The following is a 27,098-nucleotide window of genomic DNA, read 5'->3' on the forward strand; positions in this document are numbered from 1 at the left end:
TGGGACCCATGGTAACTAGGTTGTGTTAAGTAGTACTATTCTTAGAACTTTAATCCCTGCTACTCCCCCTATGAAGGGAGGTCTATATGGCCTGCATGATTACCCTGACAAAGTATAATAACAAAACATGCGGTCTGGGACCCATGGTAACTAGGTTGTGTTAAGTAGTACTATTCTTAGCACTTTCATCCCTGTAACTCCTCCTATCGGGGGAGGTCTATATGGCCTGCATGATTACTCTGACAAAATATAACAACAAGACATGCTGTCTGGGACCCATGGTAACTAGGTTGTGTTAAGTAAAACTTTTCTTAGCAGTTTAATCCCTCTTACTCCCCCTTTCGGTGAAGGTCTATATGGCCTTCATAATTACCCTGACAAAGTATAACAACAAAACATGCGGTGTGGGACCCATGGTAACTAGGTTGTGTTAAGTAGTACTATTCTTAGAACTGTAATCCCTGTTACTCCCCCTATCAAGGGAGGTCTATATGGCCTGCATGATTACCCTGACAAAGTATAATAACAAAACATGCGGTCTGGGACCCATGGTAACTAGGTTGTGTTAAGTAGTACTATTCTTAGCACTTTCAGCCCTGTAACTCCTCCTATCGGTGGAGGTCTATATGGCCTGCATGATTACCATGACAAAGTATAACAACAAGACACGCGGTCTGGGACCCATGGTAACTAGGTTGTGTTAAGTAAAACTTTTCTTAGCAGTTTAATCCCTCTTACTCCCCCTTTCGGTGGAGATCTATATGGCCTGCATGATTACCCTGACAAAGTATAACAACAAAACATGCAGTGTGGGACCCATGGTAACTAGGTTGTGTTAAGTAGTACTATTCTTAGAACTTTAATCCCTGCTACTCCCCCTATGAAGGGAGGTCTATATGGCCTGCATGATTACCCTGACAAAGTATAATAACAAAACATGCGGTCTGGGACCCATGGTAACTAGGTTGTGTTAAGTAGTACTATTCTTAGCACTTTCATCCCTGTAACTCCTCCTATCGGGGGAGGTCTATATGGCCTGCATGATTACTCTGACAAAATATAACAACAAGACATGCTGTCTGGGACCCATGGTAACTAGGTTGTGTTAAGTAAAACTTTTCTTAGCAGTTTAATCCCTCTTACTCCCCCTTTCGGTGAAGGTCTATATGGCCTTCATAATTACCCTGACAAAGTATAACAACAAAACATGCGGTGTGGGACCCATGGTAACTAGGTTGTGTTAAGTAGTACTATTCTTAGAACTGTAATCCCTGTTACTCCCCCTATCAAGGGAGGTCTATATGGCCTGCATGATTACCCTGACAAAGTATAATAACAAAACATGCGGTCTGGGACCCATGGTAACTAGGTTGTGTTAAGTAGTACTATTCTTAGCACTTTCATCCCTGTAACTCCTCCTATCGGGGGAGGTCTATATGGCCTGCATGATTACTCTGACAAAATATAACAACAAGACATGCTGTCTGGGACCCATGGTAACTAGGTTGTGTTAAGTAAAACTTTTCTTAGCAGTTTAATCCCTCTTACTCCCCCTTTCGGTGAAGGTCTATATGGCCTTCATAATTACCCTGACAAAGTATAACAACAAAACATGCGGTGTGGGACCCATGGTAACTAGGTTGTGTTAAGTAGTACTATTCTTAGAACTGTAATCCCTGTTACTCCCCCTATCAAGGGAGGTCTATATGGCCTGCATGATTACCCTGACAAAGTATAATAACAAAACATGCGGTCTGGGACCCATGGTAACTAGGTTGTGTTAAGTAGTACTATTCTTAGCACTTTAATCCCTGTTACTCCCCCTATCGGGGGAGGTCTATATGGCATGCCTGATTATCCTGGCAAAATATAACAACAAGACATGCAGTCTGGGAACCACTGTTAACTAGGTTGTGTTAAGTTTTACTATTCTTAGCACTTTAATCCCTGTTACTCCCCCTATCGGGGGAGGTCTATATGGCCTGCCTGATTATCCTGACAAAATCAAACAACAAGACATGCGGTCTGGGAACCACTGTTAATGTTAACTAGGTTGTGTTAAGTTGTACTATTCTTAGCACTTTAATCCCTGTTACTCCCCCTATCAAGGGAGGTCTATATGGCCTGCATGATTAACCTGACAAAGTATAACAACAAAACATGCGTTCTGGGACCCATGGTAACTATGTTGTGTTAAGTAGTACTATTCTTAGCATTTTCATCCCTGTAACTCCCCCTATCGGGGGCGGTCTATATGGCCAGCATGATTACCCTGACAAAGTATAACAACAAAACATGCGGTCTGGGACCCATGGTGGTACTGGTATAACTAGGTTTTCTTAAGTATTACTATTCTTCGCAGTTTAATCCCTGTGATTGGTCTGTCCTCCTACTTCAAATTTGTCAAAAACACAAGTGGCTGTCTCAAAATAGTCCGGACAGAAGATAGATAGATAGGATAGATAGATATACATAGATTAATAGTTAGATAGAATCGATAGAAGATACATAGATAGATTTGTTAGATATATAACTACCCTGACAAAGTATAATAATTAAACATGCGGTCTGGGACCCATGGTAACTAGGTTGTGTAAAGTAGTACTATTCTTAGCACTTTCATCCCTGTAACTCCTCCTATCGGGGGAGTTCTATATGGCCTGCATGATTACCATGACAAAGTATAACAACAAGACACGCGGTCTGGGACCCATGGTAACTAGGTTGTGTTAAGTAGTACTTTTCTAAGCACTTTAATCCCTGTTACTCCCCCTATCGGGGGAGGTCTATATGGCCTGCATGATTACCCTGACAAAGTATAACAACCAAACATGCAATCTGGGCCTGGCACACACGCTGGCAGGCAAGCAACTGCAATTCAATGGCACTAGGAGACTGAAGATTCACAGTGAAAAAAGTTATGATTTAAAATATTTTCAATACTGTTACAACAAATATGATTGGTGGCAGTAGTTGGCTAGTGGGCCTGGCACACACGCTGGCAGGCAGGAGGAAACTGCAATTCAATGGCACTAGCAGACTGATGATTCACAGTCTAAGAATTTTTTATTTTAAATATTTACAATACTGTTACAACTAATATGATTGATGTAACTAGTTGGCAAGTGGGCCTGGCACACACGCTGGCAGGCAGGCAAATGCAATTCAATGGCACTAGGAGACTGAAGATTCACAGTCAAAAAAGTTATGATTTAAAATATTTTCAATACTGTTACAACAAATATGATTGGTGGCACTAGTTGGCTAGTGGGCCTGGCACACACGCTGGCAGGCAGGAGGAAACTGCAATTCAATGGCACTAGCAGACTGATGATTCACAGTCTAAGAATTTTTTATTTTAAATATTTACAATACTGTTAGAACTAATATGATTGATGTAACTAGTTGGCAAGTGGGCCTGACACACACGCTGGCAGGCAGGCAAATGCAATTCAATGGCACTAGGAGACTGAAGATTCACAGTGAAAAAAGTTATGATTTAAAATATTTTCAATACTGTTACAACAAATATGATTGGTGGCACTAGTTGGCTAGTGGGCCTGGCACACACGCTGGCAGGCAGGAAACTGCAATTCAATGGCACTAGCAGACTGATGATTCACAATCTAAGAGTTTTTTATTTTAAATATTTATAATACTGTTAGAACAAATATGATTCGTGTAACTAGTTGGCAAGTGGCCTGGCACACACGCTGGCAGGCAGGCAACTGCAATTCAATGGCACTAGCAGACTGATGATTCACAAGTAAAAAATATTTTATTTTAAATATTTACACTACTGTTATAACAAATATGATTTGTGGCACTAGTTGGAAAGTGGGCCTGGCACACACGCTGGCAGACAGGCAACTGCAATTAAATAACAATAGCAGACTGATGTAACAGTTTGTTTTTAAAAAAGTTACAAAAATGTTACAACAGATAGGAGTAATGGCACTCAGGATAGAACTAGGCACAGTATGTGCTGGCAGCCTGACACACAGGCTGGCACTAGTGGTGGCAGGCTGGCCTGTAAACTAAAATTAAATAACACTAGAAGACTGATGTAAAAGTTTTTTTTTACAAAATTTTATATAATGTTACACCAGATAGGAGTCGTGGACTGGCACTGAGGAAGGAAGTAGGCACAGTATATGCTGGCAGCCTGACACACAGGCTGGCACTAATGGCAGCCTGGCTGGCCTGGCAACTAAAATTAAATAACACTAGAAGAGGACTGATGTAAAAAAAAAAATATTTTTAAATTTACACTAATGTTGTTACACCAGATATAAGTGGTGGAAAAAAGAGCTATTAATCTGTGTCACACTATATGATGTGGGCCAGAAACACACAGGCCTGATGGAAAAAGAAATTAGATTACACTAGCAAAATGATTTAAAAAATTTTTTTTAACTTTAAAATAATGTAAAGCAGATATGAGTCGTGGCTGCTAGGGCAGCAATTAACCACAGTATGCTGAGTAAGCCAGAAACACACAGGCCTGATAGAAAATGAAATTAGATTACACTAGCAAAATGATTTAAACGTTTTTTAAAAAAAAATTAAAATAATGTTAAGCAGATATGAGTCGTGGCTGCTAGGTAGGGCAGCAATTAACCACAGTATGCTTGCTGTGTAAGTCAGAAACACACAGGCCTGATAGAAAATGAAAGTAGATTACACTAGCAAAATGATTTAAACGTTTTTATTTTAAATTTAAAATAATGTTAAGCAGATATGAGTGGTGGCTGGCTGCTAGGTAGGGCAGCAATTAACCACAGTATGCTCTGTAAGTCAGAAACACACAGGCCTGATAGAAAATAAAATTAGATTACACTAGCAAAATGATTTAAAGTTTTTTTTTAAAATTTACAAAAAATGTTAAGCACATATGAGTCGTGGCTGCTAGGTAGGGCAGCAATTAACCACAGTATGCTCTGTAAGTCAGAAACACACAGGCCACACACAGGCCTGATAGAAAATGAAATTAGATTACACTAGCAAAATGATTTAAAAGTTTTTTTTTAACTTTAAAATAATGTTAAGCAGATATGAGTGGTGGTTGGCTGCTGATAGGACAGCAATTAACCACAGTATGCTGAGTAAGCCAGAAACACACAGGCCTGATAGAAAATGAAATTAGATTACACTAGCAAAATGATTTAAACGTTTTGTTTGAAAATTTTAAAATAATGTTAAGCAGATATGAGTCGTGGCTGGTAGGTAGGGCAGCAATTAACCACAGTATGCTATGTAAGTCAGAAACACACAGGCCTGATAGAAAATGAAATTAGATTACACTAGCAAAATGATTTAAAAGTTTTTATTTTAAATTTAAAATAATGTTAAGCAGATATGAGTGGTTGCTGGCTTCTAGGTAGGGCAGTAATTAACCACAGTATGCTCTGTAAGTCAGAAACACACAGGCCTGATAGAAAATAAAATTAGATTACACTAGCAAAATGATTTAAAGGTTGTTTTTTTTTGGAATTTAAAAAAAGTTAAGCACATATGAGTCGTGGCTGCTAGCCTAGGTAGGGCAGCAATTAACCACAGTATGCTCTGTAAGTCAGAAACACACAGGCCTGATAGAAAATAAAATTAGATTACACTAGCAAAATGATTTAAAGGTTTTTTTTTGGAATTTAAAAAAAGGTTAAGCACATATGAGTCATGGCTTCTAGCCTAGGTAGGGCAGCAATTAACCACAGTATGCCCTGTAAGTCAGAAACACACAGGCCTGATAGAAAATAAAATTAGATTACACTAGCAAAATTATTTAAATGTTTTTTTTTAATTTAAAAAAAGGTTAAGCACATATGAGTCGTGGCTGCTAGCCTAGGTAGGGCAGCAATTTACCACAGTATGCTCTGTAAGTCAGAAACACACAGGCCTGATAGAAAATAAAATTAAATTACACTAGCAAAATGATTTAAAGGTTTTTTTTTTATTTAAAAAAAGGATAAGCACATATGAGTCGTGGCTGCTAGCCTAGGTAGGGCAGCAATTAACCACAGTATGCTCTGTAAGTCAGAAACACACAGGCCTGATAGAAAATGAAATTAGATTACACTAGCAAAATGATTTAAAAGTTTTTTTTAAAATTTAAAATAATGTTATAAGCAGATATGAGTGGTGGCTGGCACAGAGCAATGAACCACAGTATATGCTGTGTGAGCCTGAGAGACAGGCCTGATAGAAAATTAAAATAAATTACACTAGCAAAATAATTTCAAATTTTTGTTGGTTAAATTTAAACTTTTTGGGGTGCTGTCCTTGCAGCAGAGATGAGATGAGTCCTTCAGGACTGTAGTGGACACTAAATACACTAGCCTAGCTATCTATTTCCCTATAATGTCAGCAGCAACACTAAAGCTCCTCTCACTAAGAAAGCAAGATCGTAATGAGTCTAAAATGGCTGCTGCCAAGAAGCTGGGAGGGTCTGTGAGGGAGTGTCTGCTGCTGATTGGCTCTAATGTGTCAGAAGGCTGTGACATACAGGGTCAAAGTTTCCTCAATGATGACACATAGGGGGCGGATCGAACATCGCATATGTTCGCCCGCAGTGGCGAACGCGAACAAGCTATGTTCGCAGGGAACCGTTCGCGGGCGAACAGTTCCGGACATCACTAATAGTAGCTTCACACTCACCTCAAGATCAGAGTTTAAATCAAGAAGCTCTAGTTGTTAGACCTAAACAGCCTACATATGTTGACACGGTACATAGTGCCTTTAGATCAGATAACTCTACCCTAAAGCAGGTTTTTCCGCAGGGACAGGGAGGTATAGCCGGGGGAGGAGGACATCTGTCAAGCCAAGGCTTAACTATGGTCAACAATCAGGAACGGTATCAATTGAGAGAACCGAGGCCACAAACAAAATACAAATAGTGGGTAATGTTGTTAATTTGTCATCTTTTACCCTTAATGAAGCACAATATAGGGTACTTAACTTGGGTCTGAATTTCGCACCCTCAAATGATTTTGATTTGTTCCAAACTATTATAGACATCAATAGATTGGTCCAGAACATTACCCTTAAGAAACAGCTTATGTAATAAGCCCATTTTTTCAGAGAGCTGTGATATTGTTTCATTACAACAACTTCAGCTGGATACATTATCTGAACAGGACACTAGAGACAGAGGTCCCAGTCTTAAGAAAAAAATCAATGTTTTATCCTATGCAGAGCAAAGGGAACATCATTGAAACTTTCCACAGTAGGGTGGAAAAGGACCTAGTGAAATTAAAAAACAATAGATCCAGTTACAAACCCAATCTATCTTTGTCTGAAAAAGAAGCTGTTAATTCCCTAAAAAACAATGATCATTTGGTAGTGAGGAAGTCAGACAAAGGCGGAATGGTAGTTGTAATGGATCATGCCCAATATGTTGCTGAAGGATTAAGAGTCAGACAGCTACAGAATAAGGATGACTACCTGGTCTTAAACAGAGATCCTACATCTGAGTACAAGAATGAACTCAGACATCTTTTGGATGATGGTTTGGAACAGGGGTGTATAGATTCTAATACAACAGAATATCTTTTTGTGGATAGTTCCAAAACTCCCCTGTTCCACCATTTCCCAAAAACACATTAATCTTTTGCAGATGTGAAGGGTCGTCCTATCGTCAGTGGTGTTGATTCCCTTCTGGGTAATCTATCCAAGTGTCTTGATAAAATTCTCCAACTGATCGTGGTATCGTTGCTCTCATATATTAGAGATACTAAACACATCCTCAATATTCTAGATTATGTAGAATGGTCCGATTCCTATGTATGGTTGACGATTGATGTTGTCTCCTTATACTCGAGCATCCCCCATTCCAAGGGGGTAGAGGCCATAACCTTCTTTTTGGATCATTTTACTGATTATAACAGAAGTGTTAAAAATCATATTCTTAAAGTGCTCACTTTCCTGTTGACACACAATTTCTTTAAGTTTGAAGACGTTTACTATCTCCAAAGATGTGGTACCGCCATGGGGGCAAAGTTTGCCCCCTCCTATGCAAATTTATTTTTAGGATGGTGGGAGTTTTACCACATCTTTGGAGATAGTAACCCATATAGAGATCATATATCTCTGTACCAGAGATATATTGACGATCTTCTCTTTATTTGGACGGGCAGTGAGGGGACTATTCCTAGATTTCTAGAATATCTTCATCTAAATGAACTAGGTTTGAAATCATCAGAGTATTAATTATCTAGATGTAACCCTGAGGGATAATACATTAGGTAAGATTGAGTCCACTGTTTACAGAAAGCCCATTTCAGGTAACTCATTGCTACAAGGCACTAGTTGTCACCCAAGACATGTCCCTTTGCTATTGCCAAAGGTGAGTTTACCAGGCTCAGAAGGAATTGCACTAGCTCCTCTCAGTTTTTGAAGGAGTCTTTGGATTTAGAGGAGAGACTTATCAGTAGAAAATATCCAAACGCTGTGGTTAATAGAGCAAAAAACGGCAGTGAGTGCAATAGAAAGGAAGGACCTTCTAGATTTGAAATCTGCAAAGAGGAATGTTTTAAAAGGTGTAACTTTTGTCACCAATCATAGCGTACAATATCCAGAAATCTGTAAAATTGTACAGAAACATTTTTCCCTCCTCTATGCGGATGACAAACTGGTGAATACTGTAAACAGTGGCATTAGATGCTCCTATACGAGGAGCCCAACTCTGGTCAATATTCTGACACCTACTCTACTACAAACAAAAAATGAGTGTAAGGGATCTTGGCTGAGACATACTGGCATGTTTAAATGTGGGCGACGGAAATGTAAACCTTGTGACTTTGTCAAAGTGACTAGGAATTTCTCCAGTAAGGTGACAAACAAAACTTATGATATTGGTGCATGTATGAATTGTACCACTGAATATGCCATTTACCTCATTGAATGCTCCCTGTGTCAGGTGCAGTATGTGGGGCTCACTTCTAGGGACCTGAATACTAGGATGCGGGAGCATCTGTCATCATTTAAACTCAATAGAACCACTACACCCATTGTACAACACTTTGGTACATTTTCACAATAATAACTTAGCAATATTTTTCATGGTGTGCTATAGAGAAGATTGTTAGACCAACCAGGGGGGGGGTGACATTGACCTCATATTGGCATGGAGGGAGGCCTATTGGATATTTACTTTGGGTATGCGTTTACCCAATGGTCTAAACTCCAGATTTGATATTATTAATCACTGGGAGTAAATATCTGCCACCTCCCTGCCATATTGATTAAGTATAATAACTATAGTTTATCCTTTTGGTAAGCACAATTTTGGAGGTGACTGATTGTGATCTATCTGTGTGTCACAAAATATTCCTATTCTGTCACCTGCTTTCCTTCTTCCTCTTCGTACAAGAATTGACAATGCAGAGGATGTAGGATTTCACAAGAGTTTGTCCTGATCTACATAGGGGGACATTTTGTGTTTATGTGCATGCATGCATCCATTTATATGTTAATGGGTGTATTTATGCATATAATAACATTAACTTTTTCTTACTTTCCTATGTAAGCAATTTTATTCGTTGTTTGGTTTGACTGTAATATGCAATTCTTTGTAATCAATTCTTGTGTGCATTAATTTTGTATTTGATAATAGCTGATACATTGTTTAATATGTATAGCCTGGCATTGCACAGCAGTCATATGGTTAATTATCTCTGTTTATGTTCAAGTATATGTGCTATGTTCAGTACTGGTAACAGAGGGTATGTATCTTTTGGTAATCCATTATTGGTTTGAGTCATATGGGCGTTGGTTTTGTTTTAACCTATCATACTTGCCTAAAGGGTTTTTAACCAGGTGTGTGGGTCAGCACTTCAGGCTGTGACTACGGATATCATCCGAAACACGTAAACTTGTTTGTGCTGCGCCCACGTCTGACTCTTCCTTCTATGCATTTGCTGTGTTCCTGTTTGAACTGATTTGAATAAAGTTTCCAAGTTTTATACCTATGATGGATGTCGGAGCCTTTCATTGAATGCAACTATTCCAGTTCTGTCCGACACATCAGCTGTTGCTACGTTTTGAAGAGGACCCAAGTCATCTTTACTCCAGAGGGGAGCGTTTTCCATTGGAGGAAATGCAGTGACGTAAGAAGTCTACACCAACGTACGAGCCATCCAGTGGGATCCTGTGAGCCGTGCGATTTGAAGTCGGAGGTTTCCTTCAGTCTTCGTGTGCGGCACAGGTTTGCTACATATCAGGTAGTAACGCTGGCAGCTGCGGCTGGGCTTTGAAGCGGTTGGGTGAGTGACTCTGCACTTGTTCCTATTTTGTGATACACGGATGTACTTTCACTGATTACCCGGAGATATCCCTTGGGGTCCTAAGTTTATTGCTCATTGTGTTTCTGAGCTAAGGCTTTGGTGTTTGGGTTTTTCTTATTGTATGAAGCACATTCAGCCATATGAATGTAATTTATTACCAGCAGGAAATGTGTCCAAGGGAAAGCCTCAGAAACAACACTGTTTGTGGGGTTGCAAAGTTATTCTGACTGGCTAACACACACAAGAAGCCATAGACACTAACAAAATATATGTCAATGCAAAGCAAAAATAAAAAAGCAAAATATCTGTACACTTTTTTATGCTGTTGCATATGAACAAAGCTATATACACTAGATTTCATGTATTGGTGCCTCAGCCATATTTAGATGCAGTTATTTAGCCTTAGGATCATAATAAATGGGTTTTTCTCTTTGTTTTTTTTTTTATATTAATAATTAAATGCATTAGGAGAAGCAAGTTCTGCAATAAGGTATAAGTAATTTATCTGCATTTTGACATTTCTTCAAGAGAAACTCATATTAGTAAGTGTTATGGCTCACGCTTCACTTATTTAAAAAAATGCACTTTAATATTACTAATTCTTCATGTTGTAGTAACCCGACACAGCATTAGACCTAAAGTACAAAAGCTGAAGCGTGTAACACATATGTTACATCCTATGTTCTTTGCTTAGAAATATAATATATATAATAATGATAATAAAAAATAGATATCTATACCTATATATCTATATGAACAGATATATAGGTATAGGCAGTGGCGGGATTTCAAAATTTTAGCAACAGGTTCTCTAACTTCTATATAATACAAAACCTTTACACTCTCTAAATTTTAGGAACAGGTTCTTAAGAACTGGTGAGAACAGGTTGAATCCCACCACTGGGTATAGGTATATATGGATAAATGTAGTTATATATTTACAATAAAAATAACATATTCCTGTAAGTGTAGAACATTGGAATGTGAAATATGTACAGTATATATACAGTAAAACACATAACTAAATAAATACATATGTACACACATATATACATATATGTGTGCATGCATACACCATTTAGATATGTATATGTATTTATATACACATTATAGCCCTTGGCAGTCAAACACTTTGTCATATACCATATACCTTAGTAAAATGTATAACTTTAATTGTATTTAGTGCAACTTTTTTTAACGCACTACCCTCTATGAGAGGCCTTCAATAGCACTAACCCGATGAGCATTAAATGCAATTGCGTTCAAGGGAACACGTTTACATTCAACTTGTAATTTGAGCGCTATTTCTGAGGTGCGGAAAAAGACGAAAAACCCAATATTGCGTGCGCGCAGTTTTGCGTTATTGCTAAGCAAAATCTAGAAATTACATTTAAAAAAATAGATCCCATAAGGTTTGAGATATTAATAATTATTTTTTTTATTAAAAAGGGGTCCCAAATTTCCAAGTATGTGAAAGAGGGGTTCCAACCATGCCTTTTGTTATCAATGGCACATTAATACCTATTCAAATGTATTACTTTTTAACATCAACTTACACCTTACTGGCAACAGTTATTAAACAATTGCAATGCATTAATGTGCTTAAAGCGTTTTGTAGAATAAATACAAAATAATATTTGGTTATAAAATTGTAATAAAATAAAATACACTGATATTTCCATACATTTCTTTGAAAGAACTGTAAAACATCTGGATAATGTTTCCTTAAGGCAAAAAAAATATAAATGGTTTATTGTAAAACCTCCTAGGTAGTTTGGTATCTCTTAAGTTCTATCAACTTTATGGAGAAACTCATTTGAAAGTGCTTTAGGCTGTGAAAAAAATAGTTTACTCATTTTCACATTTTATAAGCTCTACATTCCAAAGTTTACAATACTGTGTTAACGAAACTGCCCAAGTGTGTGTGTGTAGTGTTATCAATAACCATAGGCCTTATTCTACATGTATATAGCACGCTATATAAATACCTTAGCTACATGAGATGAATAGATGACTTTTTACAAACTGTTATTAGAAAGTGATCTTCCTTATTCATATTTAAGCCTTTTTTTACTAGCCACATCAGCATTATAAAGTATATTACTTGTTATTTTCAAATATTTTAAGGGAAATGTTTTGATGGTCATTATAAATAGCACAAATATATTACTAGATTTCATGATATTTTTTTTTTTTTTCTATTGTATAATCTGAATGATGATTTATACATGTTTAAGACATAGTAAATGCCTGTGTCACTTCTATCTAATGTTTGCTAAATTCACATGAACTTAAAGGGTTACTGCAGTTTTGCAAATATATATCATGCAAACGAAAGAGGAGAAATTACACATATTAAAAATCCTTTCAATAAGATAGGTTCAGCAAATCTCTATACACTGAAACCAGCAGCAGATGCATGTTTGTGTATTAGTCATACTGAAGTATCCACTGCTCACTGCCTAATATGGACAGCTCCCACAGCTGTATTTGCTATTAGGGTCAAGTATAACAAAAAGCAGGTTGATTCAGAAAAGGAATATCACATTTTCAATGAAAACAAAATTAGAAAAATATATCATTAAATCTGGGATTGAAAAAACTATATTAAATGTCAGAGTCAGCAGAAATATTCAGAAGCCCACAATTTATTTTGCTATGAGTCAATAATTGTATATAGATATATATATATAGAATGATCCAAAGGTAGAAGCCAGAACTATTTTAGGCTTATTGCCAATATGGCTTTCAGGGATCTGGAAAGCCCTAATTTAGGTGGAAAAGGTGATTGAGGTTTCTAGGGTTGGGTTTAATACTGAGTAGTATTCTATTCCCCTTTGTTCTAATTAACCCAATTAAATAAAGATATCCAGGACTACTAACTTTCTCCATCCATTGTAACACTCAAGAGATTTTTTTACTTAAAGGGATATGAAACCCAATTTTTTTTTTTCTTCCATGATTCAGATAGAGCATTCAATTTTAAGCAACTTTCTAATTTACTCCTATTATCACATTTTCTTTGTTCTCTTGATATGCGTTGTTGAATGAGCAGCAATGCACTACTGGTTGCTGACTGAACACAATGGTGAGCCAATGACAATCAGCCACCAATATATATACAGCCACCAATCATCAGCTAGAACCTAGGTTCTTTGCGGCTCCTTAGCTTTCCTACATAAACCTTTCAGATAAGGATAACAAGAGAAAGAAGCAAATTAAATAAAATAAGTAAATTGGAAAGTTTTTTAAGATTGTATTCTCTGTCTGAATCGTGAAAGAAAAAATGTTGGGTTTCATGTCCCTTTACAAATGACACAAATCAGGATTGTGCAGTTCTTGGAAGAATCCTCACATACTCAACAAACTAAATTGGTGAATATTAATTTCTTCAATTTAAATATTTAGGGCTAGATTACGTGTGGCACGCTAACTGTTGCAGCCAAGTGATATGGTGTTTATTGCGGCTCTTTGCGTGCATCGGAAGTAGCATGCTTATTACAAGTTGAAAGTAAACGCATTTGCTCAATCGCAATTAAATTTAACACGCGCCAGGATAGCGCCGAGTTCAGAGCTCTGGTCAACTGTTACGCTTGACTAAAAGGTTGCACAAAAAAACATCAAAATTTAATTTAAAAGTGCAGTTACACTCATAATACTATCTAATACAAATTATTAAAACAAATTGCAATTAAAAGTAATAAGATATGAGGTCTCAGATTTTAGAAAAAAGGCTGCAATGGGCTCTAACAGAGACACATACATATACATGTCTAAATATGTATATGTATGTATATATGTATATATGTGAACGCATATATATTTATTTATTTATATGTGTATCTATGTATTTATAGATGTAAGTAGCTGAAAAAATGTAAAATCATATTTATGCAAAATTCATTTTTAATAAAGTCTTTAACTATGTATTTACTGTAAATATTTTACATTTCAATGTTCTTCATATAGGGGAATATGCTCTAAATATTTATAAATAGATATTCATAAATGTATATATATATATATATATATATATATATATATATATATATATACTGTATATATATACATTTATTTATATTATCCAAATAGCACGTGTTCCAGCACTCCAGCTTCAACTAATAATGAAGCACCTGGGTGCAATCCTCAATGGATTGTAGATAAGAGCTAGGAAAGGGAGGGCACTCTCAGGATGTATATACTATATATATAAGTCATAAGGATAGGTCGACGTTTCGGCTTACATAGAAGCCTTTATCAAGACAGATGAATAACTCACAACGGCGACTAGCAGCCGCACACAACACCACCGGCAAAACAGAATGAATCAAACATATTATTTTATGTGAAGAACATTGAAATCTGAAATATTAATATTTGGGGTTAATGCACTTGAGAAAACGCGATGGGGTTTATGTTTCTTAGGATTTTTTCCACTTTTCATGCTCCAATAAAGTCTATGGGGAATACTTAACAGGGTCGTGATATTCTACCTTCGGCTTTTTGCATATGTCAGGTTAGTGCGCAAGCAAAAACGTTTTACTTTCAACTTGTGATACGACCCCCGAAGAGTGGTTTTAACATGTGAGCAGAGGCACAAACTACCGCTCCACTCGTAATCTAGCCCTTAGGCATTTCTGCATGCTCTTTTCTGAACAGTAAATAAACAATATCTCAATCGAGGTATAAAAGATAAGTTTGGTCCTACTAAATGGTTCTCAAACCGTTTATAGTTATTTCTACATGTGGTGAAAAATTCCACTTTATCTATTATCCAAATATGTCACATAATATGGTTGGAAAGCCAATATTTCCTGCTGAGCTCTAAGGATTTGGTAAATAATGTCTTTGATTTACTTTTAAACAAATATATTTTTATCTTCATCCTTTCAGCAGATGCTCTTTTATAGAAACAGCTGGTATTGCTTTGATGTAAGCATTTTTGCAACCAACTGATAGAAAATAAGGCTAGTTTCTTGCAGTCTGATGTTATATGAACAGTGCAGTGAAGTAAAATAATATCTACACAGTTAGAAAAACTGTACTATGTTTAAACCCAAACTCTCAAATAGGTCATTGTAGATAAGGCTGCAGTGCTACATACCAATACAATTATTTCTGCCTTTTTTAATATCCAATTGGAAACAGATACCTCTATAAAAATAAGAATTCCTCCTATGAATATATTGGCTGATTATAAAGTATTATCTTTGAGTCCAATAAGGAAATAACTTTGTTTTCTTTCAAAATAAAATACACATTCTCATTGATGTCCAATTTATTGATCACATGGCACTAAATAACAATCCTACTACAGCACTTCCTTAGGGAAAAACTAGTCATCCATGCTTGGAGAAGGCCCCGTGCCTTTGTGCTAGAATATACCCAACTTCCCTTTATTACTGATAAATACAACTCTTTAAAAAGAGAAACAAAGGAGCAAAAATTGCTCACATTTACCGCTTTTTGTTTTGAAAAACATAAAAGATATTGCAACCCAATGTATCCCTTGTCTTGTATCTTAGAAAATTATTTCTTAGTGACAACTAAATTTATATAAATTCTCCAACACATATGGGGCGAACACAAATCAGCTAATACATTTTAAAGATTTCATTAACCCAACTGCAGAAATGTTAAATGTAAGTATTACTTGACCAATATGAAGTCATTTCTGATTATGCAAAGATCAAGATGCATTCCATTCTGTTTTGTTATACAATACCAGCATATCATTCCAGGACAACAATATAGCTCATACTAATACAATATGATACCTTTACACCAAACAATATATCCCTCTGTGATATCTGTGGAGCTGATAAACAGGCAAAGTGAACTACTAACCTAACAAACGGCACAACCACATTATGTGCTAATTGCTTGCATGGTGCCATCACATAACAATGGGAAAAAAATACACTGAGGTGTTTTTGAACAATTTCTTCCATGGAAAACATAGCCATTGTACCACAAACAGATCAGTCAGTGTCACATAAAGATGCTACTGCCTCTCAGCTATTTTTCATAACTATCAAATCCTTGGCTTCTCTAATAATTAAACACCTCCTTAATGTTTCTATTACAGCCTCAGAGCAATCTCTTGTTGTTTACAATAAACCAATGTCCCTATATTCCCATCCTCAAATACATTAAAAACACCAATTTTTAAGGATTCTCCAGAGCACAGATAAGTCAATCACAGTGACTAAGCCACTGATTTGCCCAAGTAGGAATATACCTAAAAATCTGGACTTTTAGGGGAAGAAACATAAGCATCAAAGAAGAAAATAGTGTGCCTACAAAGCCAATCATAACAGACTATAGAAGGAGAAAAGGAGAAGTTATTGTGCATCATAAGTAATTACCGTTTGCTCGACACCATCACCAGAAAGAGGTTTATATGTAATTCGATATCTTTGGACTCGGCCACTAGCATGATCCCATTTAACTGTCAAGCTGTTGGATGTTGCATTATACACCTGCAGATTCTGTGGGCCATTGATTGGAGCTGTAATTAGCAAATGCACCAATTAGAAAAAAGAACCAACTAGAACTAGCAAATGGAATTACACTTTTTTTTAAATAATTTCTGGCATAATGATTATATTATACATCAAACCTATCATCAGCAAAACTAATACACATTATTATTATTATTATCATTAGTAGTAGTAGCAGTGGTAGTAGTAGTATTTACATACATGTTATTACATACAACATCTATAAAAAAATTAATTGAGTTTATGGTACAGTAACCCAATATTATCAAGTATACATACTTGGAGTTGTAACGGGCACTTTTGGCACTAGAGGGGTGAAAAATAAAGTTATTATGTTAGTATATCATATTAACCATATTAGTCAAGCTTTATAAATGAGAGAATTCATATTTATATATTTAAAATATCTGAATTGTTAAGCTCAGTGGTGCTGATCTGATGTTTTTCTAACACACGATAAAGGCCTTTTTTTAATATAGAAAAGTGAAGAGGATATAGAAGTATTATAGTTGCCTTTCTGTTTGCTTCCTGACTCATCTAAATCCACTATATTTTGAATTGCACTAACATTACATCTATCAATAACAAGAATCTTTGGATTAAACATTTATTCATCTTTTATCATAGAAAATCAGAAAAAATAAAAAACACACAAGATAAATGATCAGACTGGTTTAAAATGTAAGGAGTTTTAGCTTAAACTATAACAATACTAGAGTATCCTTTTTCCAAAATCCAAAGATTACAAATTATCTGCTTGTTTATTGGATGGATTACTTGATTTATAATTTATTTTTATTATTATTTGAGCAAATGTTTCCTCATATAAATAGGTCTAAATATTTTAACTCTTGTTATTTGTATTTTATTTTATTTATTTATTTCAGAAAATTTGGATTAATTAAGGAAGCTATCTATAAAAACTTCCTTTATTTGTGCACTTGGTATCCATAACTAACCAGGTACTTAGGGTAATTGGTCGCCAATGTTGGGACTGATTGTGGCCACATTGTGTTATACAAACATTTATGCTAAAGATAACGCCTCAAAATGCATTTAGATTGTAATCCTATTTTTAGGTAAAAAAAAAAAGATTATGCAAGAAATTAGTTAGTATTAATAAATATAATTTTACAATATGAGCTATGAGGAGAGGTTAACCAAATTAGTTCTGTTTTCTTTACAAAAAAGGTGCTTGAGAGGTGACATGATTGCATTATATAAATATATTCAAGGCCCATATACAGAGATGACGGAAGCTCTATTTATTCCAAGAAAATTAATTGTGACAAGATTTCACAATTTAAGCCTGGAGGAAAGGAAATTTAATCTCCAGCAATGTAAACTTTTTTTTACTGTAAGTCCAATCAAATTGTGGAACTCATTACCTAAGGAGGTAGTAAATGCCAATACATTAGATACATTTAAAAATGGTTTAGATATATTTCTGGCAAGAAAAATAATTCAGGGATATGATTGCTTGTTCTAAATGAGTCCCCTTTTCAATAGGATTTACTTAAGCTCAACTGGAGCTTTTATTATAAATATATTAAGATTTGTAAAGGTTGAACTCAATGGACTCAATGGATGGAATACACATGCCTGAAGACCTAAAGCTCTCTGCTCAGACGAGATGATCTAAGAAGTCTCATTAGTACTGTGAGGTCCCTCAAAAAAATTTAGAAACCCAAATATTACCTTGAGAGTTGTTTATCTCAGTATGCATAGTATATAAGGTCTAAACAAATTGCAAACATTGTGAGTGATTTCTCTCCATGGAGGGGAGATTTTGATCATTGTGCTCCTTATCAGAAGTGCAGAACTGCTTTATTAGAGCTTTGTTCTCACTGGTTCTGAGAGGAAAGCAAAACCCTTGGAGGTCCTGATAAGGTCTGCAGGCCATAGTTTTGGTGGCTTGGTTTATATGGTAAATTAGATAAACAGTAATGATTGTGTTTGTATCTGTGAAGTTGCAATATTATTAGTAGATTCTTTTTTTAATCCAAATGTTAATAAATTATATTTACATGTTCTCTCAACACCAACTAAATCTTCACTTTCCGATTCATCAGGATAAATGGCAGTAACTGAAACTTCATATGGTGTGTCTGTTTCCAGTTCCTCAAAGAGAAGAGTGTTCTTTTCCCCATCAACAATGGTCTGCAAATATATGTATATAAATATGTATTATTAAAAAAAGGATCTAGGTAAAAAATTGGCCAAAGCCTCCCACACCTAAGTTCTTATGCATACTTACTTCACTCTTTTTTTCTGGCTGTCCAACTGGGGTCCATGATATTCTATACAAAGCAACATCAGGAGCCCCATGGTCCCAAGTACCCCGGAAGCTGTTGCTTGTTACTTCAGAAAATCTGAGATTGACAGGGGCTGGTACTGGTGCTGAAATATAAAAAGACAAATTAGAAATAATATAATACTTCTATTAGTAAAGGATAACAGCCATGTCATTAAACATTTTAGTTCTGAATTAAAGCATTATATTTCACTAGACTCCACTTTAAAGAGACAGGAACCCAAAAATGTTTTGTTCATGATTCAGATAGAGCATACAATTTTCAACAACCTTACAATTTACTTCTATTATCAAATTGCTTTATTCACAAAAAGCATATATATGTAGCCACCAATCAGCAGCTAGCTGCTCATGAGTCTACCTAAGTATTTTTTTTCCAACTAAGGATACCAAGAGAATGAAGCAAATTAGAAAATAGATGCAAATTCAAAGTTGTTTAAAATTGCAATCTGTGGGGCCGATTTAACAAGCTCTGTATGGAGTTGTATGCAGCTGTTTCTGCGCGAGCCTTCAGGCTCGCCGGAAACAGAAGTTAAGAAGCAGAGGTCTTAAGACCACTGCTCTTTAACTTGTCCGCTACCGCTGAGGCGGCGGACAGCAATCCGCCGAATCGCATTTGATCGGGTTGATTGACACCCCCTGTTAGCGGCCGACTGGCCGCGAATGTGCAGGGGGCGGCATTGCACAAGCATTTCTAGTGAAATGCTTGTGCAATGATAAATGCCAACAGCGTATGCTGTTGGCATGTATCGATGTGCGGCGGACATGATCCGCTACAGCGGATCATTTCCGCTCAAACTATAATAAATCGGCCCCTCTTTCTGAATCATGACCTTTTATAAACTTTACTGTCCCTTTAATTCTCTATATATTTTTAAAAATACTTTTAAAGTTAATCCATTTATTTTTATTGAATTGTATTTGATAGCTTCACTTTTCCCATTTATTATAGTTTTTGTAATAAATGTTACGTTAAAGGGACATGAAACCCAAAATTTTTCAATAATGATTCAAATAGACCATACTTTTTAAAAAACTTTCAGATTTACTATTATCAAATGTGTTTTGCTTATTTGTATCCTTTGTTTAAAGTCAAAACTTTAAAATTCACTTCTATTTTCAAATGTACTTTGTATACTATGGTATCCTTTGTTGAAAAAGAATATGTGCATATCCTAAGCTACTGCGAGCTACCTGGTCATTGGTGCCTGGACACATTTGTCTCTTGTGATTGGCTAACTACATGTGTTCAGCTAGCTCCCAGTAGTGCACTGCTGCTCCTTCAGTAAATGATAACCAGATAATGAAGCAAATTTGGTAATAGAAGTAAATTAGAAAGTTGTTTAAAACTGTGTGCTCTATCTGAATCATAGGCACAAATTGCAGCCACCGATCGGCAACTTGCTCCCAGCAGTGTTTTGCTGCTCCTTAGCATATCTAGGTATTCTTTTTAGCAAAGAGAAAGAAGCAAAATTTGTAACAGAAGTAAACTGAAAAGTTGCTTAAATTTGCATGCTCGGAATCACAAAAGTTTAATTTTGACTTTACTGTCCATAACTTACAGACTACAGAATTGAGACTGCTGTTATTTAGTAATTTATTATGAATTTATAAAAGAGTAACAATTTAGAACATTATTTTAAAAAACTAAATTTATTGCTGTATGCTATATTATTTTTTTGTGTAATAAAAAAAAAGGAAAACAGATATGATTCTCACACTAGCATGAGGTTTGACATCATATAGTACACAACAATGTGCTAACAGAATATATTTCTATTTCATTATTTAACAAACCTGTGGTTCCTTGTGTAATCTGTGGCTGGGATTCTCCTTCATCATATATGGCAATTAAATTGATGTCATACTCTGTTTGTGAGAAAAGGTCTGTAAGAGGAGTGGTTGTTACTGATCCATCAACTTCCACCTAAAACAAAACATTTATAAAACAAATTAAAGTTATGAAGATGTTTTAAAGACAATAGGTAATATTTATAATTTATAATTTAAAATGTATGTGGTACACAAAAAAAAGTTGTGTGTGTCTGTGTATGCATGTGTGTGTGTGTCTGCCTATGTGTGTGTGTCTGTCTGTTTGTATATGTGTGTGTCTGTCTCTGTGTGTGTGTCTGTGTACATGTGTGTGTCTGTATGTATGTGTATGTATGAGTATGTGCATGCGTGCCTGTCTGTGTATTTATGTGTGTATCTGTCTGTCTGTCTTTCTGTGTATGTATCTGAATGTGTGTCTGTCAGTGTATGTATGTGTATATGTTTGTGTATGTATGTATGTGTGTGTCTGTGTATGTATGTGTGTATGTGTGCGTGCGTGTGTGTTGTGTGTGTGTCTGTCTGTCTGTATATGTATGTGTATATGTTTGTGTCTGTGTATCTATGTATGTGTGTGTGTCTCTGTATGTATGTATGTGTGTGTCTGTATGTGTGTATGCGTGCGTGTGTGTGTGTGTGTCTATCTGTGTATGTATGTATGTGTGTGTGTGTCTGTGTGTCTGTCTGTGTATGTATGTGTGCATCTGTCTGTGTATGTATGTATGTATGTATATATGTGAGTGTCTGTGAATGTATGTCTGTCTGTCTGTCTGTGTATGTACTTTATGTTTGTGTGTATGTGTGTGTCTGTCTGTGCATGTATGTGTGTCTGTCTGTCTGTGTATGTGTGTGTGTGTCTGACTGTGTATGTATGTATGTGTGTGTTTCTGTGTATGTGTGTGTCTGACTGTGTATGTATGTGTGTCTGTCTATGTGTGTATGTGTGTTAAACAGTCATGGCTTCTCTTTTGGTTTACACACCTCTTTGAATTCTTCTTCTTCAGTAGTTTTATATTTCACTATATATTTGCGCACATTTCCAGGTGCAGCATCCCAAAACACATTCATTGAGCTATGAGTGATGTCTCTAACCCTTATATTTCCAACACCTTGAAGAGGTACTGTAAAATGAATAACAAACAAAATATACATATGTATTGTAGCTTCACTTGAGTAAAAATCAGCTTGTCTCAGGATTTATATCAGGATAGTTGTATAAAACTCTTCTAAAATTTGAAAAACTGTAAATCAAGTCAATAAATTTGGATAATAATAAATATTTATTTACTTGCTTTGCAAATTCCAGCCACTAGTAAATGCTATTAGCAAAAGTCATCAACTAACTATATTCCATCTGAGTCTTCCCCATATCACTGTCAAAGTGGATGGAAGGTCAAATAATAATAGTTGAAATTGCTCTTTATTCTTAATCGAAATAGCAATTTATATACAGTTATAGGGGCCGATTTATCATGGCCCGAATGGGGCCAAATACCCCTATTTCCGCGCAAGCCTTCAGGGTCGTGGGAAACAGGAGTTAAGAAGCAGCAGTCTTAAGATGATCGGGTTGATTGACACCCCCTGCTAGCGGCCGATTGGCCGTGAATCTGCAGGGGGTGGCATTGCACAAGCATTTCACCAGAACTGCTTGTGCAATGTTAAATGCCAACAGCATATGCTATAGGCATTCAGCGAAGTCTGGAGGACATGATCCGCTACATTAATATATCAGCCCCATAGTTCCTTAGTTTTTATGTATATATGTGAATGGACAGATAGACAGACACACAGCTACCAGATAGACAGACAGACAGACAGACAGATACAGACAGACAGACAGATAGATAGAGACAGATTTTTCAAGCAATACAGTGATGAGATCTATTTAAAAGAACTGGTAAGACACTAACAAAGTTTAGGACTGAGGATAGTGAATCATGAGTATATGGCAGGGTCACAGCTGAATAAATATATTTGTTAAAGAGGTGTTTTTGAGTCATTATCTATACAGGTAATGGAATTTCACACACAAGGCAAGAGATTACAGAAAAAAGGAATACAACAGAGTGCAGAGAGGAAGAGTAAGAGGGTACACACTAAGATCTGAGAAGTAGAGGTGTATAAAAGAATGTAGTGCTTTTAATGCAGTACAATAAATGTAGAATCGCAGCAGGAAGGCTTTATTGGTTAAAAATGGAGAAGAAACAGATACAAAATACAGGGATGTTTCTCTGCTTGGAAATGTTTAGCAATCTGTGTCAGTTTGATACAATAGTGAACACCAGTGACTACCAACAAATAATCCTACTGTAATATTGATCACAATACTTTAAGTGAAAGTGAACTTAAAGGAAAGGGCAATCATTTAAAGGGACATAATACTCATATGCTAAATCACTTGAAACTGATGCAGTATAACTGTAAAAAGCTGACAGGAAAATATCACCTGAGCATCTCTATATAAAAAAGGAAGATATTTTACCTCACAATTTCCTCAGCTCAGCAGAGTAAGTTCTGTGTAAAAAGTTATACTTCACCTGCTCCCAGCTGCAGGTAAAAATAAAAAAAATGAAGATATGAACAGCAGCCAATCAGCATCAGCAGTGCTGAGGTCATGAACTCTTACTGTGATCTCAAGAGATTTGACTTAACTCTCATGAGATTTCATAGTAAGCTTCCTTTACCTGATTGGTGAAATAATATGAGAGTTCACGAGGCTCATCCCCTAAGCTGTCCTAGGACAGACACACTAAAATGCTGCTTAGAAATCCTTTACAATGGGAGGTGGCTACTGAGGAACTTTTGAGGTAAAATATCTTTCTTTTTTACATAGAGATGTTCAGGAGATATTTTCTAGTCAGCTTTTTACAGCTATACTGCATCACTTTCAAGTGTTTAAACATTTGGGTATTATGGCCCTTTAAGGTTGAAGACACATACCACCCCCTTGTGGAGGATGCAATCACATGGAAGAGAGGCCAAGCTTAAAAGTGTCTGAAAACAACAGGAAATCATAAAGCATGTGACATTCAATGTATAAGAAAAGGACTTAATTATGGAGTATGGAGTTTCACAGAAAAATTTACCCTTCAGAAATAGCATGGAGGTGAGGTAAAGAAAGTGGAAGGGTATATTTTTTTAACATCCTTATATATTTGCCTTTTTATTGTAAAGTAAATAAGCTTACAGTAATTCATATTTTGCTCAAACAATGTGTTAGTGCTTAAAGGATATGTGCATATGTAAGGTTTTCAGTCCCAAACAAGCTTGGTGCAGGGATAAAGTGGTTACTTTCCAAGGATGCAGGACTAAAGTGGTAACTTTCAAGGATTTCCAGAGATAAACCTCAGGGAGAAAATAAAAACTGCAAATAGTGAAGTCCTGTGATAACTTCAAAGATCCTTAAAAAAGCCAAGCGTTATTGGTGAAACGAACGTCGGAACAATGTGTGACGTCACTTTGTGGGCAGAGACTAACCTTTCGAGTCGAGAACCATAACAAAATAGACACTGCCTCTTTTGTTCACTGTTCTTTACAAATGCCTTGTGATTTTCACTTGTTTTAACCATTACATTTTATTGAAATTTCCACCTAAGTTCGCTTGAGTTCACTCCACCTACTCCAATTGGAGTCTCCTATGGGCTTTTATATCTAGAGCTTGATGGGAAGCTCTAGAATATGTGAGTATTTGACTTACCATACATCTTTCTTTGAAGTTATCACAGGACTTAACTATTTGCTTTTTTTCTCCCTGAGGTTTATCTCTGGAAATCCTTGGAAAGTTACCACTTTATTCTTGCATCAAGCTTGTTTGGGACTGAAAACCTTACATATGCACATATCCTTTAAGCACTAAGGGGCCTATTTATCAAATGTCTGTCCGACGTGATCCGATCAGCGGATATTGTCCGACAGACATCGCTGAATGCGGACAACATACACTCTCCGCATTCAGCATTGCACCAGCAGTTCTGGTGAACTGCTGGTGCAATGCCGCCCCCTGCAGATTCACGGCCAATCGGCCGCTAGCAGGGGGTGTCAATCAACCTGATCGTATCTGATCGGGTTGATTGCTGTCCGCGGCCTCAGAGCAGGCGGACAAGTTATAGAGCAGCGGTCTTTAGAAACATGCCAGAAACACGGGGCATCAAGCTCCATACGGAGCTTGATAAATAGGCCCCTAAGACATTGTTTGAGCATTGTTTGATTTTTTTTTGTTTGTGTTTTAACAGGTTAATATTTTGTTTTGTAAAGTAATTCATATTTGGTTATGATTAAACAAATCAAGCATATGCTGCATTTACATTTTTAGTTATGAGTTGAGCCTATTCCATGGACAAATTGTGTAAATATCTTCCACAAAATTCAGTTTTACATCCTATAAAGGTTTTTAATGATACATTTTGTGATAAGCTTTTCAACTGACAAAGAATCTACTCACACATGAGTCCTAATAAACACAATGTAATACAATGAAAACTCAAGAAGCAGAATTCTCTGTTGAAACTTATGAAATCTTTCAGCATTATAAGAAAAATAGATATCTCTAAATATAGCTAACATTTAAATATTAAAGTTTTAACTAATGGGTTTATTCTTAAAGTTCAAGTTTACAATTAAAGTATTTTTAAAAGTTAGTCTCTGTGGTACCAAAGAAGTTCTTCAATTATATGTTTAACCATTTTGCAGGAGTTAAGCAAGTAAGGCCTGATGATCAAAACATCACCAGTGTGGAGAGAAATGTCACAAAATCTTTGGGGCTATTTTTGAGCATTATTTTTGTGTCTGTCCTTCACACCCAGAACCCTGCATAGCGAGATAAATAGCTCTCAATCTAAAGAGTTGCCTTATTAAATTATTTGAGGGACCTCAAGGTACTGACAAGACTTGTTAGATAATGTCATGAGACTAAAGAATGTTAGATAATTGGGCATATAGACTTGCAGTAGTGCTAAAATTACCTGCACTAACAAATTAGGATGCCATTTTGCAATATAAAGTCCCTTTCATTTGATTCTGATTGGCTGTTAAGAATATGCTTTGATTTAACCAACTTGAAACTATTGAAAACTGTCTCTCCAAGTTGAAACTGAATTTGAAACCAATTTATAAGCAATTTAAATTCAATAATCCAATTGTTCAGAAGCTCAATTTATAAAAACTGGAACAAAAAACTGTTGCAAGGACGGATTACTATGACAACATATTAAAGAAAGGTTAAAGAAATCTTTTTTTAAAATCTTACATGTAACATCCTGTGTTGTAAGAGGATCACTGGTGAGTTCATCAAAAAGTGCGTACAAAGTCAAAGTGTACTCTGTATTGGGAAGCAATTCTTCCAAGAGGACATCTGTTGCAGTTGGCCCAACTCGCACCTAAAATTAAATTTTATGAAAGATATATACTACATTAGATCAAATTATTACTGATTGCTAAAATGTATACTTAATAAATATGGGGCGAGGTACAGGATGCGTTTTCTGGCGCTTGGGGACCCACTAAATATAGAGCACAATCTGGTATTACAAGTAGATGGTATAAAAGGTTATTTCAGAGAATCTTTACGCAGCTGTCATTTTTTTATTGCACCCTGTACTTTTAATTGATTAGTTACACTGCAGGTATCTGAAGGAGAGTTACTGCACATGTGCAAACATATCAGCACTGGAATGCAATAAAAGGTAAATTTCAAAAAGGTGACATCCATGACTAGCAGGCGTGTGGGCGTAACCTCAATACTATGTATAGAAAATGTATTTGGTGTTTAATGTCCCTTTATTTTTTTTTATTTATTATGCAATGAATGTAAAATAATGGCTTATTACTAAACACAATAATTTAACAGTGATTTTAAACACCATAGTATATAACTATGTGAACTCCACTATTTGATTATAGGTTTAGTGCACCTTCAGCTTAGCACTGAAGTGATAGCCGACATGAATTTTTCAGCACATCCCATAAAAATCTATTATGTAAGGGATTTAGCATACCCGCATTTACATGTAGATGTTACTGTGCCCTAGACTGTTGCTCAAGAGATAAAAAAAATATGTTCAACTTGTAATATGAGCGCAAAAAGCACTATTGATTAACTTGCGCAATATTAGAGCACAAGAGCACTAATATTTTATGCTCACCTTGCAATCTAGCCCATAATCTATCATTCAT

General features: G+C 36.0%; 1 protein-coding gene across 4 annotated transcripts in view; it reads right to left on the reverse strand.

Moving 5' to 3' along the window:
• COL12A1 (collagen type XII alpha 1 chain) overlaps positions 1 to 27,098 on the reverse strand; it is a 252,433-nt gene that overhangs the window by 122,825 nt on the left and 102,510 nt on the right. For 3 of the 4 annotated variants that reach the window (XM_053710443.1, XM_053710446.1, XM_053710445.1), the window contains 7 exons: positions 26,173 to 26,302; positions 21,909 to 22,048; positions 20,895 to 21,024; positions 19,041 to 19,183; positions 18,811 to 18,943; positions 17,063 to 17,089; positions 16,649 to 16,791 (listed from right to left, as the gene is read on the reverse strand). In XM_053710443.1, coding sequence (XP_053566418.1) covers positions 16,649 to 16,791; positions 17,063 to 17,089; positions 18,811 to 18,943; positions 19,041 to 19,183; positions 20,895 to 21,024; positions 21,909 to 22,048; positions 26,173 to 26,302 — 846 coding nt within the window. The remainder of the gene's footprint in view (positions 1 to 16,648; positions 16,792 to 17,062; positions 17,090 to 18,810; positions 18,944 to 19,040; positions 19,184 to 20,894; positions 21,025 to 21,908; positions 22,049 to 26,172; positions 26,303 to 27,098) is intronic. The other variant, XM_053710444.1, reaches the window with a different exon arrangement.

The sequence above is a fragment of the Bombina bombina genome, chromosome 4, assembly GCF_027579735.1.
Source record: "Bombina bombina isolate aBomBom1 chromosome 4, aBomBom1.pri, whole genome shotgun sequence".
NCBI classification, from domain to species: domain Eukaryota; kingdom Metazoa; phylum Chordata; class Amphibia; order Anura; family Bombinatoridae; genus Bombina; species Bombina bombina.